The following is a 16,485-nucleotide window of genomic DNA, read 5'->3' as shown; positions in this document are numbered from 1 at the left end:
GTGAGTTTTTGCGTCCCAGGTTTGAGAGTTTTTGGGTCCCAGTTTGAGAGTTTTTGCGTCCCAGGGTTTAGAGTTTTTGCGTCCCATGTTTGAGAGTTTTTGCGTCCCATGTTTGTGAGTTTTTGCGTCCCAGGTTTGAGAATTTTTGCGTCCCAGGGTTGAGAGTTTTTGCGTCCTAAGGTTGTGAGTTTTTGCGTCCCGGGTTTGTGACTTTTTGCGTCCCAGGTTTGAGAGTATTTTTGTCCCAGGTTTGAGATTTTTTGCGTCCCAGGGTTGAGAGGTTTTGCGTCACAGGTTTGAGAGATTTTGTGTCCCATGTTTGTGAGTTTTTGCGTCCCGGGTTTGTGAGTTTTTGCGTCCCAGGTTTGAGAGTTTTTGCGTCCCAGGGTTGAGAGTTTTTGCGTCACAGGTTCGAGAGTTTTTTTGGTTCCCAGGTTTGAAAGTTTTTGCCAAGGTGAAGGTCATTTGAATCGATGGAGTTTTCTAGACAATTTTTTAAAATACATGTCTTTCCATGGTACGCCAGTTGAAGTTTGTACAGAGATTATCTCAAATTTGGTAGAAATTGCCTTATACTCAAACCGTAATTTTTTTTTTTTTTTTTTTTTTTTTGGTTCTGTTTTTCATTCCTGAGCATTTTAATTGAATTCTCTGTGTTCGTAAATGAGACAAGGGCGATAAATCAGTGCATTACACACCCCTCAATAAACATCTCCCTTTCAATTATCACCCCTGGATTTGATCGCCTTTGATCGAAATTTATACCTTCCTAATTCCTCATTTGGGTTTCTTTTCTACTTCTCTTGTTTATTCTTTATTTGCTTGCGTTGTCTTTCTGTGTGATTGTTGTCTGACTGCGTGTCTGTATATTTGTCTGTCTTCTTGTCAGCTTCAATACTCTTCAACAGTTGTAATGTCACTTCCCTCATAATGACGCATGGCAACATAGTAACTGGCTCTAAACTATATTAACAATGGCGGACGCCCTTATGAAATATTTCTCCGACGAGCATAAAAGCGTATCCAGAGGAAGAAAAAAACATTATAAATCTGATCGTGTTTTGACTTTTACACATTCTAATCATAAGACATATGAAAAGTTCTAGCCAGCATGAAGAATAAAAAGTACCGATATTCTTTGTTTTGAACCACGATGGCCGCCATTGCTGGGCGAGGTGACATCAGACTATTGAATCCAATTGTCTGTCTGTCTGTCAGCATCTATTATAAACATGTCATATTTAATATTTTCCATATTTTTTCAATGTTATCTATTATGGATTCGATCGGTTTCATATTATCCACCCTCTCTATCCACCGATCTATCCATCTCTCTATCTGCTTACTATTTCTTTTTGATCGGATTTTCTCTCCAACTATCTGTCAACTATCAATCTATATATTTATCTGTTCTCTCTCTCTCTCTCTCTCTCTCTCTCTCTCTCTCTCTTTCTCTCTCTCTCTCTCTCTTTCTCTCTCTTTCTCTCTCTCTCTCTCTCTCTCTCTCTCGTAGTAGTAGTAGTTGTATTACGCCAAAAGGCAGTATTCAAGAGGGGAAATAAAGCCCAAGGAGTATCTTATTTCTTATATCTGATTATCCCGCCGTTGTTAGGACCAAACACTACGGCCATCTCATCTTCGACGACAGGGATTTATTTGCCTCACCCTTGGTGTATTTGACTAGCGGATAATCTGGTGACTTTTAAAGCCCTGGGAACAATTCGCTACCACGGATCACGTGACCAGCGTACCCAGGGATGAATTGCCTGATCTGCCTTGCTCTGGACAAACCCATATTTTAAAATTTGGCCAGAATACTCGTCCTTCAAATATCGATCGATTTAAATGACCCTCATCTTGGCACAAAAAAAGCTCTCTAACCTGGGACTTCGCAAAGAACTAGATTCGAGAGTTTTTTTACCAAGATGAGTGTCATTTAAATCGATCAATAGTTGAAGGACGATTATTCTGGCCAAAATTAAAAATAAGTTTTTTTTCCAGAGTCCGGCAAGGATCGTGTGGGCATTTTATCCCTTTCCGTTGACCTCTGAATTTCTCATCGTTCATATGTGTCACATTGTTTCAAACCGGTGTTGTATCGGAGTGGTTTATATGTTGGAAATTCTATTTATAGATAAAGGTGGTTGACTTGGGTTTAGAGAAAGATAAAGTGAGTAAATGTGACTCATATAGAAGGGAACAACACAAAACAAACGACGTTTCGGCCGTTGGCCTTCTTCAAGTAAACACGAAATATGTTATATGTATTAGATTGTCATAATAGTTAAAACATAATAGGTAAAAATGTGTGTGTGTGTGTGTGTGTATGTGTATGTGTCTGTGTGAGTGGGTGCAAGGGGGAGAGACAGAGAGAAGAGAGAGAGAGAGAGAGTACCTGAGTACGGTGAGAGAATGTGAGTAAAGAGCCTTTTCCAAGGACTCAACAATGGGCTGAGCGAGGCTCGAACCCAGGACCTTCCGATCCGAAAGCGAATGTCATACAGGTAGACCACATAGTCATTATAGAGGTTGATATAAGCTCACTTAAATAACAAAACAAGGCACGAATAGCTTTGCTGTTACTAACTGCTCTCTTGTTTGATTTCAACCATTTAACTACAGCACTCGGGAAAGAAATTAACTTTAAAATTTGGCCAAAAAAAACCCAAACTCGTCCTTCAAATATCGATCGATTCAAATGGCCACCATCTTGGCAAAACTCTCAATCCTAGGACCACGAGAGGTTCCAGGTTTGAGACTTTTTGCCGAGATGCCAAAGGAGGGTCATTTAAATCGGTCGATATTTGAAAGACTATCTAGTTTTCTGGACAAATTTTTAGATTCGAGTCTTTCCAGATTACGGCATTTCACTGGCTGAATGATGAAGTCTGGTGTCAAGTTGGGGTGAAATCGAACACCAGTCAGAAAGGGTTAAAATCTACTGGAGTGTTTATCCTCTTATTCACTATACTTGTTCTTATCTTACATCTTTCCCATGTTGTTGCCCTATCTAAATGTGCCTCTTCTTCTTTTTCTTCTTCTTCTTCTTCTTCTTCTTCTTCTTCTTCTTCTTCTTCTTCTTCTCTCTCCTACCTTCCTTTTCTTTTTTCCTCCCAATCTTCATTTTCTTCTTATTTACTATCTTCTTTTTCTTCTCTTTTTTTCTTCTTTCCTTCCTTTCTATCTTTTCATTGTTCTTTCTGTTTTCGTTCACTCTTCTTCTTTTATCTTATTTTTTTCCTCTTTTCTCTTCTTCTTCTCTTCTTCTCTTTTCCTCATTCTTCTTTCTCTTTCTTTTCTCTTCTTCTTCTTCTTTCTTCTCTTCTTCTCTTCTTCTTCTTCTTCTTCTTCTTCTTCTTCTTCTTCTTCTTCTTCTTCTTCTTCTTCTTCTTCTTCTTCTTCCTTTAAATCTTGGAAAAACCTCATTATGAGGTCAGATGATGTGGGTTGCTATAAGTCCTTTTGGTTTTAGGAATAGACTGTCAAGCATTTTGATGGGGAATTGTGTTTACCCTATTTTAAATTGTCAAACTCCATTCATTTATCTCTTTTGGCAAAGGGAACATTATGGGGATGGGAGGGAGGGAAAGGGTGAGAGGGGGGGGGGAGAGTTTCTTTTTAATCTTACTAAGTGACGAATTGGTACCACTACTAATGTTCAACATTATTCTCTCTCCCCCTCTCTCTCTCTCTCTCTCTCTCTCTCTCTCTCTCTCTCTCTCTTCTCTGTGTGTGTGTGTGTGTGTGTGTGTTTCTCTCTCATTCTCTTTCTATTTATTTATCTATCTATTGCTCTCTCATCTCTCTTTTTCAATCCATTATATATATATATATATATATATATATATATATATATATATATATATATATATATATAATAGGGTTGATCAAATACAAATTGCAGTGACCACGGGTCCACTGCTCATAATTTCTTTTATTACGTACTTTTATTTTTTCACGTAGCTCCTTGCTAATGTGCTATACTTTTCTCAGCTCTACTAGACCTTAAAAAGCCCTTCATAGCAGACGATTTTGGAATCGGCCTTCCACCAGTGTTTTGATGCTCTTAAAAAATATCAATTTTATGTTCAAATCGCTTTCCTTCGTAGTCTTTTTTCAATGTAGGGATTATTTAAAATCCGAAGGGGAAAAAATGAGTTAGGAGGAAGGATAAGGTAAGATTTCTAACCCGCAATCATCTTCCGCTACTGTTGCCACTGCAGCTCGACAAGATGGTTCATCCTCCTGCAACGCAGAACTCCATTTCACAGTTGCCCTTCCCTGGATGTTTTGTATCTAACTCAGCCTGTTCAAGAGTTGCAAAGTCGTGTTTCCCCTTCATTGTTTATTATTTGAAAGAGAGTCAAACACAATATACCTTCCTCCCCCCACCCCCGCCCCCTCCAACCCAGAGAGCGGCTCATCTTTGCCTTTCTGGAGAAGGGGGGAGGGGGAGGGGGAGGGGGAGGGGAAGGGGGGGGGGGGGGGAGTCGGCTCCTCGTGGGTTCTCTATTGCTTGAGTTGTATTTACCTCTGGATCATATTGACATAATAATATATTGTAAAAAGATGAACTTCTTGGTTTTTGTGATTTGGTGGGCAATAACGTGAAAGTGCATGTCAGACGTTTTCATATTTTCCCATGAAATCTCTTATCTCTGATAAATATATGATCTTTTACAGAAAAATGTCATGCAAATCGAACAATTTCGATCATATTTGATCAACGATCAACCCACTTATACGTTATATACATATATATATGGATGTATGTATATAATATATATATATATATATATATATATATATATATATATATATATATATATATTCACATTATAATAAATGTATACCCACTGTAGGGTGCGTCTCCAATGTAAATTTAACACAAGATCATCATAGTGACATTGACAAATGATAAAGTAACCCCGTCCAAGCTTACTAACAAATCAAATTTACATTTAAAAATTCATAGAAATTAGAAAGGAAAGAAGAAAAATAATAAAATGAGTAAATATCTACAGAGGGATAAAAACTTGCGCAAAAAAAATAATAAAGACATTTTAATTTTTACTTTCTTTCGACAGCAAGAGCTCCATCGATGTTAGACAATTTCTCAACAGACTGTGTAACCTGGAAGTCGTCCCCTATTGCAAACACTTACATCACCCGCCATTCAGTTTTAGTATTTGATTTCATCACATCCGCTCATTCCTGACCGGACATTGAGACGCTTAACGTGTAACCGTCCCCATAGACAAACAGATTTACGAACGGAAATTTCCGATCGTCAAGTGGATCCTTCGATGAAGAGAAGTGTCCGATTATAGACTCATAAGAGCCCGGTCTAGCTTGACTTAGCGAAGTCAATGGGGGAGTCGCCATGGCTTTGCCCGTCACTGGAATAATTTCAATAGATCCGGTCCACCGTTCTATGATTTCTCAGTTGAGTTTCTCTTTGAGAGTAGAGTGGTGGGAGAAAAGGTTTGCAAAGTAAATATTTTATAGAAAATTAGAGACGCCGATTTGGTTCCTAATGAATAGAAGTCCTGAGATATTTGCTAGATAGATAGAGATGCTACAAGGATATTTTTTTGTTTAATTTCTAATTTTTTATTTTTTGCATATGTAATTGAAGAGTGGTTTTCCAAAACTCCCTAACTTCGTTTTTCCCATTTTGAGATATTGAGGATTATTTCCCTTATAATTTCTCATTCGTTCTATAGTTTTATCATGATTAAACTTCAAATTCACACAAATATAAGGAAATTATTGTGCCATTTGATGCTTAAAATAAAATTTACATTTAAATTTATCTCAATGATGGAAAATCTCAAAAAGTAGAAAAATCGACTTAACAAGTTTTGGAAAACCAGCCTTCAATTGCATTTTCACATAGAGTCGATAATAACAATTTTTAAAAACTTAAACTTGATAACATTTGTTTGTTGTTGTTTTGGGTTTTTTTTTAGTTTATTTGTTTTTTTATAAAGTGTTATGCTGGAGCCATACGAGTCAAGGTGATGATTTTGTTACTCTGAGAATGAAAATCCTTATCATGTAAATCAACATACTCTCATGGGTGTATTTTGTTCCATTAAAAAATATATCTTTATTCATCTCATAGAAGAAATTTGTCTCTAAGGTCTATTTCAAGGGAAGACTGGAATAACCCAGGCGTCATCTGAATTGCAGCGCCGCAAATTGAGCTAGGGCGAGATGACTTGCTCAAGGCCACACACACACCTCGCAGCGGCGGGTGATCAAACTCGGTACCTTTCGTGTACGAAGCAAAGACCGAAGACCACTGAGCAGCCCTGATATTCGATGCCATTAAAGAAAATATTATAATATGCTTTGAGATGAGAAATGAGAATTGTAGATTGACGTATAACAAAATTATCAAAATTGATATAACCAAGATAAAAAAGATTCAAACAAATAATGTTTGAAAGCCGCCGATTCACATAACATTGTTTCTATGGAGTATTTTTGGAATTGGTTTGCGAGATTTACATGTCAACATTGAGACAATATAAAATATGTGTTATCAGTCATGAAAAAAGGGCACATGGATAAAATCGCATTTAAAAAACCATGACTACACTAGGATTTCTGACTATATCTGGATGGCCGGCAAACCAATATACTGCTGTACTATATTTAAAAATAAACGTATTTAGAATTTTGGCCATAAAACTCGTACTTTAAATACCGTTCGATTAAAATTACCCTCCTCTCGGCAAAAATACTTTCAGGTTGGTTGGAGAGATTTTTCCTAGACGTGTGTGCCATGTTTTAAAAGTTTTAAATTTTAATCGGTCGATATTTGAAGGACGAGCTTTCTGGCCAAAATTTTGAATACGTATTGTTGTTTATTTCGGGGTGAAGAAGTAAAGTGTACCAGTCCATATTGATTACTTTCTTCACGTAATACTGTAAATCTCGTCCCTTTCGTGTGTCTTTGTTTGGAGTCACGCTGATAAAGCACGGCGTTCAATATAGATAGTTTATGTGCTTGGCTAAGAAGCTCACAACATTGCCAAGTATAACGGGCCAACGCACAAAACTAAGTGTAACCTTGGAAGTTTATGGTCTGGTTAATACAATTTAGTGAATGAGAATTATTCATAAACGTGGATGGTAAAAAGCAATAACAAAGACCTGAGTGACGTCATCTTCGTTCTGTCTATACGATTAACTCGTTAACTGCCATGCCGAACTCTGGAAAGACGTGTATTTAATAATTTGGCCAGAAAACTCGTCCTTCGAATATCAATCGATTTAGATGACCCTCATCTTGACAAAAATTCTCAAACCTGGGACTTCGCGAAGTAAATCAATCGATATTTGAAGGATGCGTTCATAACATGGCAGTAAACTGGTTAAAGAATCCGTGTGCAGTCAAGCATTTGAAATCTATGATGGTTTTATATATATATATATATATATATATATATATATATATATATATATATATATATATATATATTTAGTCTAATGTACTACTACCGATCTTCTCTCTCTCTCTCTCTCTCTCCTCTCTCTCTCTCTCTCTCTCTCTCTCTCTCCTCTCCTCTCTCTCATCCTACTTTATTTTTGTCTTTGTCTCTATTTCTCTCTCACCCGTTTTCTTTGTCTCTCTGCGTGTTTTGTATGTGTGTATGTGTGTGTGTTTGTTTGTGTGTGTGTGTTTGCATCTATGCGTGTCTTTCTCTTTGTCTGTGTTTGTGTGTGTGCGTCTGTTTGTCTCTCCGTCTCTCTCTCTCTCTCTCTCTCTCTCTCTCTCTCTCTCTCTCTCTCTCTCTCTCTCTCTCCCTGACTCTCACTCTTCCTCTTTTTCTTATATTTACCTCCCCTGTATCCTTGCCTGTAACGAATGGATTTCCTAAGATGTTTAATCAAATTTTGAAGTGTGCGTTTTTTTACCTTGGAAAGGGTTATGAGAAACAATGAATCACTTATATTCTGTAAGAACGTACTCAGGAGATCGAAATATTAGAAAGAGTCGCCATTTGAAAGATTACAAATGAATAGACAGAGCTAAGGAAGACGACATTACTTCACCAACTAGACATTCAAACATGAAGACAAGAAGAAGAAGAAGAAGAAGAAGAAGAAGAAGAAGAAGAAGAAGAAGAAGAAGAAGAAGAAGAAGAAGAAGAAGAAGAGAAGAAGAAGAAGAAGAAGAAGAAGAAGAAGAAGAAGAGGAGAAGAAGAAGAAGAAGAAGAAGAAGAAGAAGAAAGAAGAAGAAGAAGAAGAAGAAAAAAAAGAAAAGAAGAAGAAGAAGAAGAAGAAGAAGAAGAAGAAATAAAGAAGAAGAAAGAAAGAAGAAGAAGAAGAAGAAGAAGAAGAAGAAGAAGAAGAAGAAGAAGAAGAAAGAAAAAGAATTAAAATAATAATAATAAATAATAATAATAATAATAATAATAATAATAGAAATAATAGATAAAAAGTAAGAATAAGAAGAAAGAAAGAAGAAGAGAGAGAAGAAGAAGAAGAAGAAGGAAGAATGGCAATAGGGCGTAGCATAGATTTGTTTGAATTCTGAAATATTCAGCCCTTCAGTTTCTGTCAAGATGAGGGTCATTTTTAATTGAAACAATTGTATCGGCAAAAAATACGTGAGTGACTTTATTTATTAGTATATGCTCTAACCAACATTATCGAGAACTTTCTTAGCTACAAGTACCTACCAACACTCATATATAAATAATATATATATATATATATATATATATATATATATTATTATTATTGTGTGTGTTGTGTGTGTGTGTGTGTGTGCAAAGCTGAATCTAGTTTAAATAGATAAATACAACGTTAAACCAAATAGATAGCAATGATAGATTTCAATGTGGATAATCAAAAAATAATCTGAATGGAATGAATAGAGTAATAAAATAAAGTAAAAGATTTGTTCCAGCGAAAACAAATTAAATGTGTCGAAAAAATAAAAATTATTAATTTCTTGCAAACTAAATGCACGTTCTCATGTCGCGTATTGACGCCTTTGGAAATTAATTGGAGATTTCCGTTTTATCAGAAGTTCACCAATTGAACGGAAGTCAAATGTTAGTATGACATTTTTGTTGGTGTATTCGTGTCAAGTTTTAAATATTCTACTTATCTTGTTTACATGACAACGAGCGCACACTGAAATGAAAATCTTAGTGCGATTTAACTCACTCAGTCCTAGAGATTTTTGTTTCTTTTCAAAATGAGCTTGTGCATTCTAGCTATTTTTATTTAACTACCAATAACATGTAAACATTAAAAACATTAGCTTTGATACAATGCCTAAAATTCTTCTCAGAAAAATGTAATAAATATGCATGGGGTAAAAGCAACCCGGGTAAACAGCGGATATAGTCGTTGTTAGGGTTGAGTCAGTTCATTTGAAATGATGTACCATATATATAGTTCGAAGATGACGTCATTCATGTCTTTGTTATTGTTTTTTGTCCTCCGCGTTTATGAGTACTTCTCACTAAATTGTATTAACCAGACTATAAACCTTCAAGGTTGCACACAGTTTGTGTGTTGGTCCGTTTTACTTCCGGATGGCAATGTTGTGAGCTTCTTAGCCAAGTGCATACTATCTATAGATAGTTCGAAGATGACGTCACTCAGGCATTGTTATTGGTTTTGCCATCCGCGTTTGTGAGTTGTTCTCACTAAACTGTATTAACCAGACTATAAAAATTCATGGTTACACAGAGTTTGTGTGTTGGTCCGTTGTACTTCCGGATGGCAATGTTGTGAACTCCTTGGCCAAGCGCAATCTATCTATACAGTATCTCTTGCCACACTGAGAAGTGCAGATATTATTATGTTTGTTAGTTTTCGTTTATTGTTTAAGTCTTATTCTTGCTGACGAAGATTCTAAAGTGGCCAACCCGAATCGTACACGTTTATTGGTGGATTTTATCAATTTAAACATTGAGCTTTGATATGGCGAAATATCGACTAAATTAAATGTGTTAAAAGCGTTTTATAAGGTCTCCCAAGCCAACAGCAACTTTTAACATGTAGGGAGAGTCGTGCATGAATCCCGAATTCCAATTTTACAATGACGACGCAGTTACCGAGAGAGAGAGAGAGAGAGAGAGAGAGAGAGAGAGAGAGAGAGAGAGAGAGAGAGAGAGAGAGCGTTATACTTCCGGATGGCAATGTTGTGAATTTCTTACCCAAGCGCACACTATCAATAACGTACCAACGCACAAAACTATGTGTAACCTTAAACGTTTATAGTCTGATTGATACAATGTAGTGAGTAACCTAAACGTTGGCTATATAAAAAAAACGTCTGTAAAAGCAAAAACGAGAGAATGACGTCAATTTCGTTCCTTTTATACCCCTTCACCCCCCCCCCCCCAACTCCAACCAACTCCCCACCAAACTTTTTTTTTAAACTAAAAAAAATAACAAAAACAAATAACAAACATTAACAACAACGCATTAGAAACGTTGACATCCATCAGATTAGTGACTCTGTTTTCCGCCATTATCGGCACACAGTCAATGACAGTCCTGGATTCGGAGTTCAATCCAGCAATATTGACAAAATGTCAACGAGATTTCGGGGATACCTCCCGAATCATTTTAGATCACGGTGACCTTGGTCATTTAACAGACCCAACGATTCGGTCACTATGATCTAACTCGTCGAATACCCTGATAGATTCACTTCCTGTTAACTCCCTTTTCTAGCATTTCTAGCTCATTGATGTGCAGTATTTACAACATCCGTGGTTCGGATAAAGATAATACGCGCTTGCCTAAGAAGCTCACGACATTGCTGTCCGGAAGTATAAAGGACCAACACACAAAACTATGTGTAACCTTGAACGGTTATAGCCTGGTTAATACAGTTTTGTGAAAATACCCATAAACATGGATGGCAAAAAAACAATAACAAAGACCTGAGTGACGTCGGCAATATATATATATATATATATATATATATATATATATATATATATATATATATATATATATATATATATATATATATATATATATTTATATACATACATTTCAAGTATAATTATGATCAACTTCTACAATATTGTTTCAAGAGTTAGCTCACATCAGGAAGTGGAAGTGAAAGTAGATTGTTGTGTTTTTCGTATTTTTCTAGATTCGTGTTCATTGGAGTTCGTAATTGCATAAAAGGTGGTTGTTTCAATGTCTGCACGGGGATGTTAGTTCGTTTCTTCTGTTGAGTGTTGCCATGTTCGGTTTTGTGATGATGAAGAATTTTTCTTCTAAGCAGAGGTTGCAAATCTTAGAAGAGGGGGAGTGCGACTGTGCTCTGGAGATGACTTTTCATGTAATGCTGTGTTGTATGTTTTTTTTCTTTGAGGTTCCAAATGTGTTCGCTTAGTGTAGTAGAATGTCGTTTGTGTATGTTTCTGAAGGAAGATTTATTTGGAGCCATTGATATCTTCGTGCTGAGTTAATCCCGGTTTCTGTAGACAAAAACAATTTCTCCCGGCTTTTTTAACAATATGCTAGACTATCGCAAAGAATTTTCTACAGATCTAACAAAAATAAAATTTCCTTTACACATCCGATAGGGAAATTTGTCTCTAGGGTCTATTCTAAGGGAAAAACTGGAATAACCCAGGCTTCAGCCGCAGTGTAGCGGCGCAAATTAAACTAGGGCGAGGCCGCACCGTTGAGCCACGATGTCAAATGCAGCTGTCTAATCAAAGCTTGATTAACAGGGTAGATGTAAGGAAAATCCTGAATCAACGCCGAGATCGACGCCATTCCATTGTTTAGGAGGCGCTTGCTACCAGCTGAGTTTTCGGCACTCAAGACAAGTTTGGATCGGGTTTTATTTATACGTGGGTGTGTCCGTATGTGTGTGTGTGTGTGTGTGTGTGTGTGTATCTCCTACGATATCGGGACGCTAGGCAAATGTACACCAGTCTTGTACATGTGAGTCAATACCCTAGCTACTGATCTCTCTGAACACCTATTCATGATGCATTCTAATTCATTTATTTTCTTTCGTTTCATTATTTCCAGAAGCCTCCAAAGAAAATGTCGCTCCAGTGTCCAGCAATCACGTTTCCCAACAACACAATGAAGTGGCACCTACCAGGGTTAAGAGAGGGAACTACAATATGATGCGTCTTACCCGGGGACTTAACATGTTACGACTGGGAAAGAGAGGGACTGGAGATGACGGTTATCTGTATCCACAATACCAGGATGTGAACGGGGACAATATGTTAGCTTTGGAGAAGATCTCTCAAGAGTTACAGCAACCGTACGTCTATGACGTCATTTCACCAGAGGAGTACTACAAGGAGTTGTTTTCTCTCCAAGATGATTTCCGCCATTTAAGATACCGAAGATCCACGCCTTCAGACAACATGCTTGTGACTCCTGCTCCTCTCATTACCGACAATGGCGATGTTTTGGTTGACGATAACAACCCCGATACTTTGAAAATTGACGGGAACGGTGATGATGCCTATTTATTGTTTCCAGACGATGGTGGCGATGGCGTTGTCGTCGATGATAATGGCAAACTATGGGACGTCGAAAGCGGTGATGAACTCAACAAAAGAGGGTACAACGGGGCTTTGAACATGTTACGGTTGGGGAAGAGGCAGAGAGAAAATCTTAACTCGGATTTTACCGACAGTAAGAGGTCATTTAACATTTTGAGATTAGGAAAAAGGAATTTGAACATGCTCAGGCTTGGGAAGAGACAACCTGGAATGGAGAATGAGATAAAACGTAATTTGAATATGCTTAGACTGGGAAAGAAAAGGAATCTGAACATGCTCAGACTAGGTAAGCGACAACTGAACATGTTGAGGTTAGGCAAGCGTCAATTGAATATGTTAAGACTGGGTAAACGTCAGTTGAATATGTTGAGACTGGGCAAGAGAGAAGATATGGCCGGAAGTGAAGCGTCCAAGAGAAATTTGAATATGCTACGGTTGGGGAAACGTCAGAAAGATGGAGCGGAGAAAAGGAATTTGAATATGTTGAGATTGGGAAAGAGATCAGTAGACAACGGATCCGTTAAGAATAAAGAATAGGGCAGGGGAGATTTACATATTCTAGATAGTTTTGAATTCAAATGAAAGCGAATACAATTTTATTAAAAATGAATTCCAAAGTAATGCCTTTCGTTTTCGAAAATAAAAATTGAAAGTTTGTATCAGAATTGCTTGAATTAAATTGAAAATTTGGGAATTTTTCATGATCAAATAATTTTTAAAGAAGCGTGACCGTTACAGAAGACAAGTCTTTAGGTATTAATGACGAATAATATATTGAAGATGGAGTTGGGTTTTTTTCTTTTCAGATATTGTAAATTATTTTATGTTTTTTAAACAATATTTTTTGTCATCTGCAGTATTATCGCACACGCAATGTGTTGTTGTTGCTTCTAGTTCTTCTGTTGTATCTACCAACCCCTATTTTACTTATGATTATATCTGCAACATGAACAATAGCAATAGCAGCAACAAAAACAACAATTGAAACAACAATTCTACAAATTACTAATACTACGACAACTACTTCAACAACAACAACTACTACAACTACTACTACTACTTCTACTACTACTACTACTACTACTACTACTACTACTACTACTACTACTACTACTACTACTACTGCTGCTACTACAACTACTACTACTACTACTACTACTACTACTACTACTACTACTACTACTACTACTACTACGACTACTACAACGACTACTACTACTTTTTCTACTACTACTACTACTACTACTACTACTACTACTACTACGACTATTACAACGACTACTACTATTTCTACTACTACTACTACTACTACTACTACTACTACTACTACTACTACCACTACTATACTACTACTACTACTACTACTACTACTACTACTACTACTACTACTACTACTACTACTACTACTACTACTACTACTACTACTACTACTACTACTATACTACTACTACTACTACTACTACTACTACTACTACTACTACTACTCTACTACTACTACTACTACTACTCTATACTACTACTTACTTATATACTACTACTACTACTACTACTACTACTACTACTACTACTACTACTACTACTACTACTACTACTATTACTACTACTTCTATTACTACTAATAATACCACTTTTACTACACTAATTAATACTAAACTGTTACAACCACGACTACCATCACTGACACTACCACGACCACTACATACGAGTATTTGTCAATCTCACGATTATAGCACCAAAAATTATAATCAAATATTATTGTACCTACATCCATACTCTTTCTATTATAGTTTAAATGTTTTTGTTTCTACTGTGACTATTCAAGTTTTTTTGTTAATTCTTTGATCCTCTGCCATTTTTTATGATTCAATTAATTATAATGTCTACACTCTGACAGACAGGACTAAGTAATTAATACGATATTTTTCAAAACAGAGCTGAATAGGATGATAGGGAACGGATCAATTTTTCTTCAAAGTCTTCACGTGTCTTATTTATTCTTTTCCCTCCAATGAAATTAAACACATTAGTCCTTTAGTCAATTGTCAATCTAGGTCAATCAAAAAACTTAAATACTAATGTTTACTTCTTCACTAACCACTTCAATTATCTTGATTTCAGCTCTTTAATTGCAATACAATAATCAATGGAATGAAATCTAGAAAGAAGAAAAAAATGGAAACATTCCAGTGTATGTTCTTAAATCAAATTATTCCTTGACATCGGTGCTATGCTGTGTTTTTGTAAAAAATGAATAAACACGTTATGCAACGATGATATCTTGAAGAAATGAAGTGAGTACGAAAGTGCCAGAAGACAATAGAGAATTTTAAAAAATTCGCGGCGGTGATGGGGGTTTGAACCCGCGACCTTATTGGTACAACTCGGCCTGGCCGGTGAGAGCGTGACTCAACCGTATGAGCTATCCACGATCCCAAGATAATCCCAGGATCGAGGATAGCTCATACGGTAGAGACACGCTCTCACCGACCAGGCAGAGTTGTCGTACCAATAAGGTCGCGGGTTCAAAGCCCCATCACCGCCGGGAAATTTTTTTTATTCTCTATTGTCTTCTGGCACTTTCCTACTCACTTAATCTCTTGTTGTTACCAACATAAGTGCCTGCTTTTCTGGATGATATCTTGAATACTTTGTAAAGAACACAATCTGATCTATAATGCTAAGTAAATGTTACAGTGAATGACATAATCAGTCGGATGGTGAAAAGGTTTGATCTGAGATATTGCCAAGTTTAGTTAAAAGGTCAATTTTTTTCAAAAATGAGTTCTTGTCATAAATTATTAAAGCAACCCTTTTTGTACATCTTCGGGAAATATCAAAGCTTAATTTCACTTTTAATTATTTTTTACAGCTAGTCAAGTTGAAAAAGTATGAATTTGAGAAAAGTTGCTGGATACTATTCCCATACATCTGACTATAACTTCCTGAAAAATCACCCGATTTACTTCAAATAAATATTGAAATTCTCTTGAAAGCATATTCTTCCAGAAAATGCAAAGAAATGCAAATACAAAATTTTCACCTTCCGACTGATTATGTCATACACTGACACAAATATTCCTCTTAGAACAGCGTCAAGAGCTCGTGCAAACAGATAAACCATTGATCTAGAACTGATGGCTGTTTCGAGTTTTGAGAGCAAAAATGTTATAGAGCTCAGACATTTGAGAGGAGAAGGCACTTATGTTGAAAACAACAAGAAATGAAGTGATTGGAAAAGTACTACAGGAAAACAGGGAATAAATACTTTGAGGCCATTAGAATTCGCCTGGCGCGAGAGAGACGCTCTATAATCGACGCCATCCACCACTGTTGCCATGACATTAAGGTCGTGGGTTCAAATCCGCAAGGTTTTTATTCTCTATTGTTCTCTGTCACTTTTCTACTCACTTCTGTGTTTTATTTCCGCTACAAAAAATTTCCTAGAATTACGATTTTGGATGCAACTACACATTTTTTTATTCGAGACATTTTGAAGCGATATTCATTGAACGTGCTCATGGCAAATTGTTTATTATAGTGCGGATGGGGGGGGGGGGGGGGGGGGACAAATATTCATTTTCACCCGAGAATTTCACATTTTTGGCCTTTTTATTATCAAGAAGACCTGTGTATGGATTTTGCATTATCAGTATTGGCAATGGTAAATGCCTTGAAAAACACTGTGTATAACAGATTAATATACCATTCTTACACTCTTGCTGTTTGGAATTCCGGACGTGTTCCCAACCACTGCACGAGCTTGCGAGTACGCATTGGGAACAAAGTTCGAATTCCAAAAACTCAAGAGTGTAAGAAATCATTTATTCTACCCCTCAATCGATTCTTATTTCATCATATTTGAATTAAAAACATCTTCCAAAATATTTAATTGATACTCATTTTTAAAGAATCTGGTTTCGTGTGAATTTTTAAAAATTTATAATCTGACGTCAC

At 36.5% G+C, this 16,485-nt stretch overlaps 1 protein-coding gene and 1 long non-coding RNA gene across 4 annotated transcripts in view; one reads left to right on the top strand and one right to left on the bottom strand.

Annotated features, from left to right (window-relative positions):
* LOC144978646 (uncharacterized) overlaps positions 1–16,485 on the bottom strand; it is a 52,303-nt gene that overhangs the window by 27,458 nt on the left and 8,360 nt on the right. The gene's annotated exons all lie outside the window — the stretch shown is intronic.
* Positions 1–16,485, top strand: part of LOC144978645 (myomodulin neuropeptides 1-like) — a 132,247-nt gene that overhangs the window by 114,823 nt on the left and 939 nt on the right. For both annotated transcript variants that reach the window (XM_078924959.1, XM_078924958.1), the window contains exon 3: positions 12,041–16,485. This exon is cut by the window's right edge and continues 939 nt beyond it. In XM_078924959.1, coding sequence (XP_078781085.1) covers positions 12,041–13,068 — 1,028 coding nt within the window. In that variant the 3' untranslated portion in view covers positions 13,069–16,485. The remainder of the gene's footprint in view (positions 1–12,040) is intronic.

The sequence above is a fragment of the Berghia stephanieae genome, chromosome 8 (genome assembly GCF_034508935.2).
Source record: "Berghia stephanieae isolate SIO BIC M18660-M18661 chromosome 8, UCSD_Bste_1.3, whole genome shotgun sequence".
NCBI classification, from domain to species: Eukaryota; Metazoa; Mollusca; class Gastropoda; order Nudibranchia; family Aeolidiidae; genus Berghia; species Berghia stephanieae.
The sequence above is the reverse complement of the archived record's forward strand: the minus strand, read 5'-3'. Positions and strand labels throughout refer to the sequence as shown.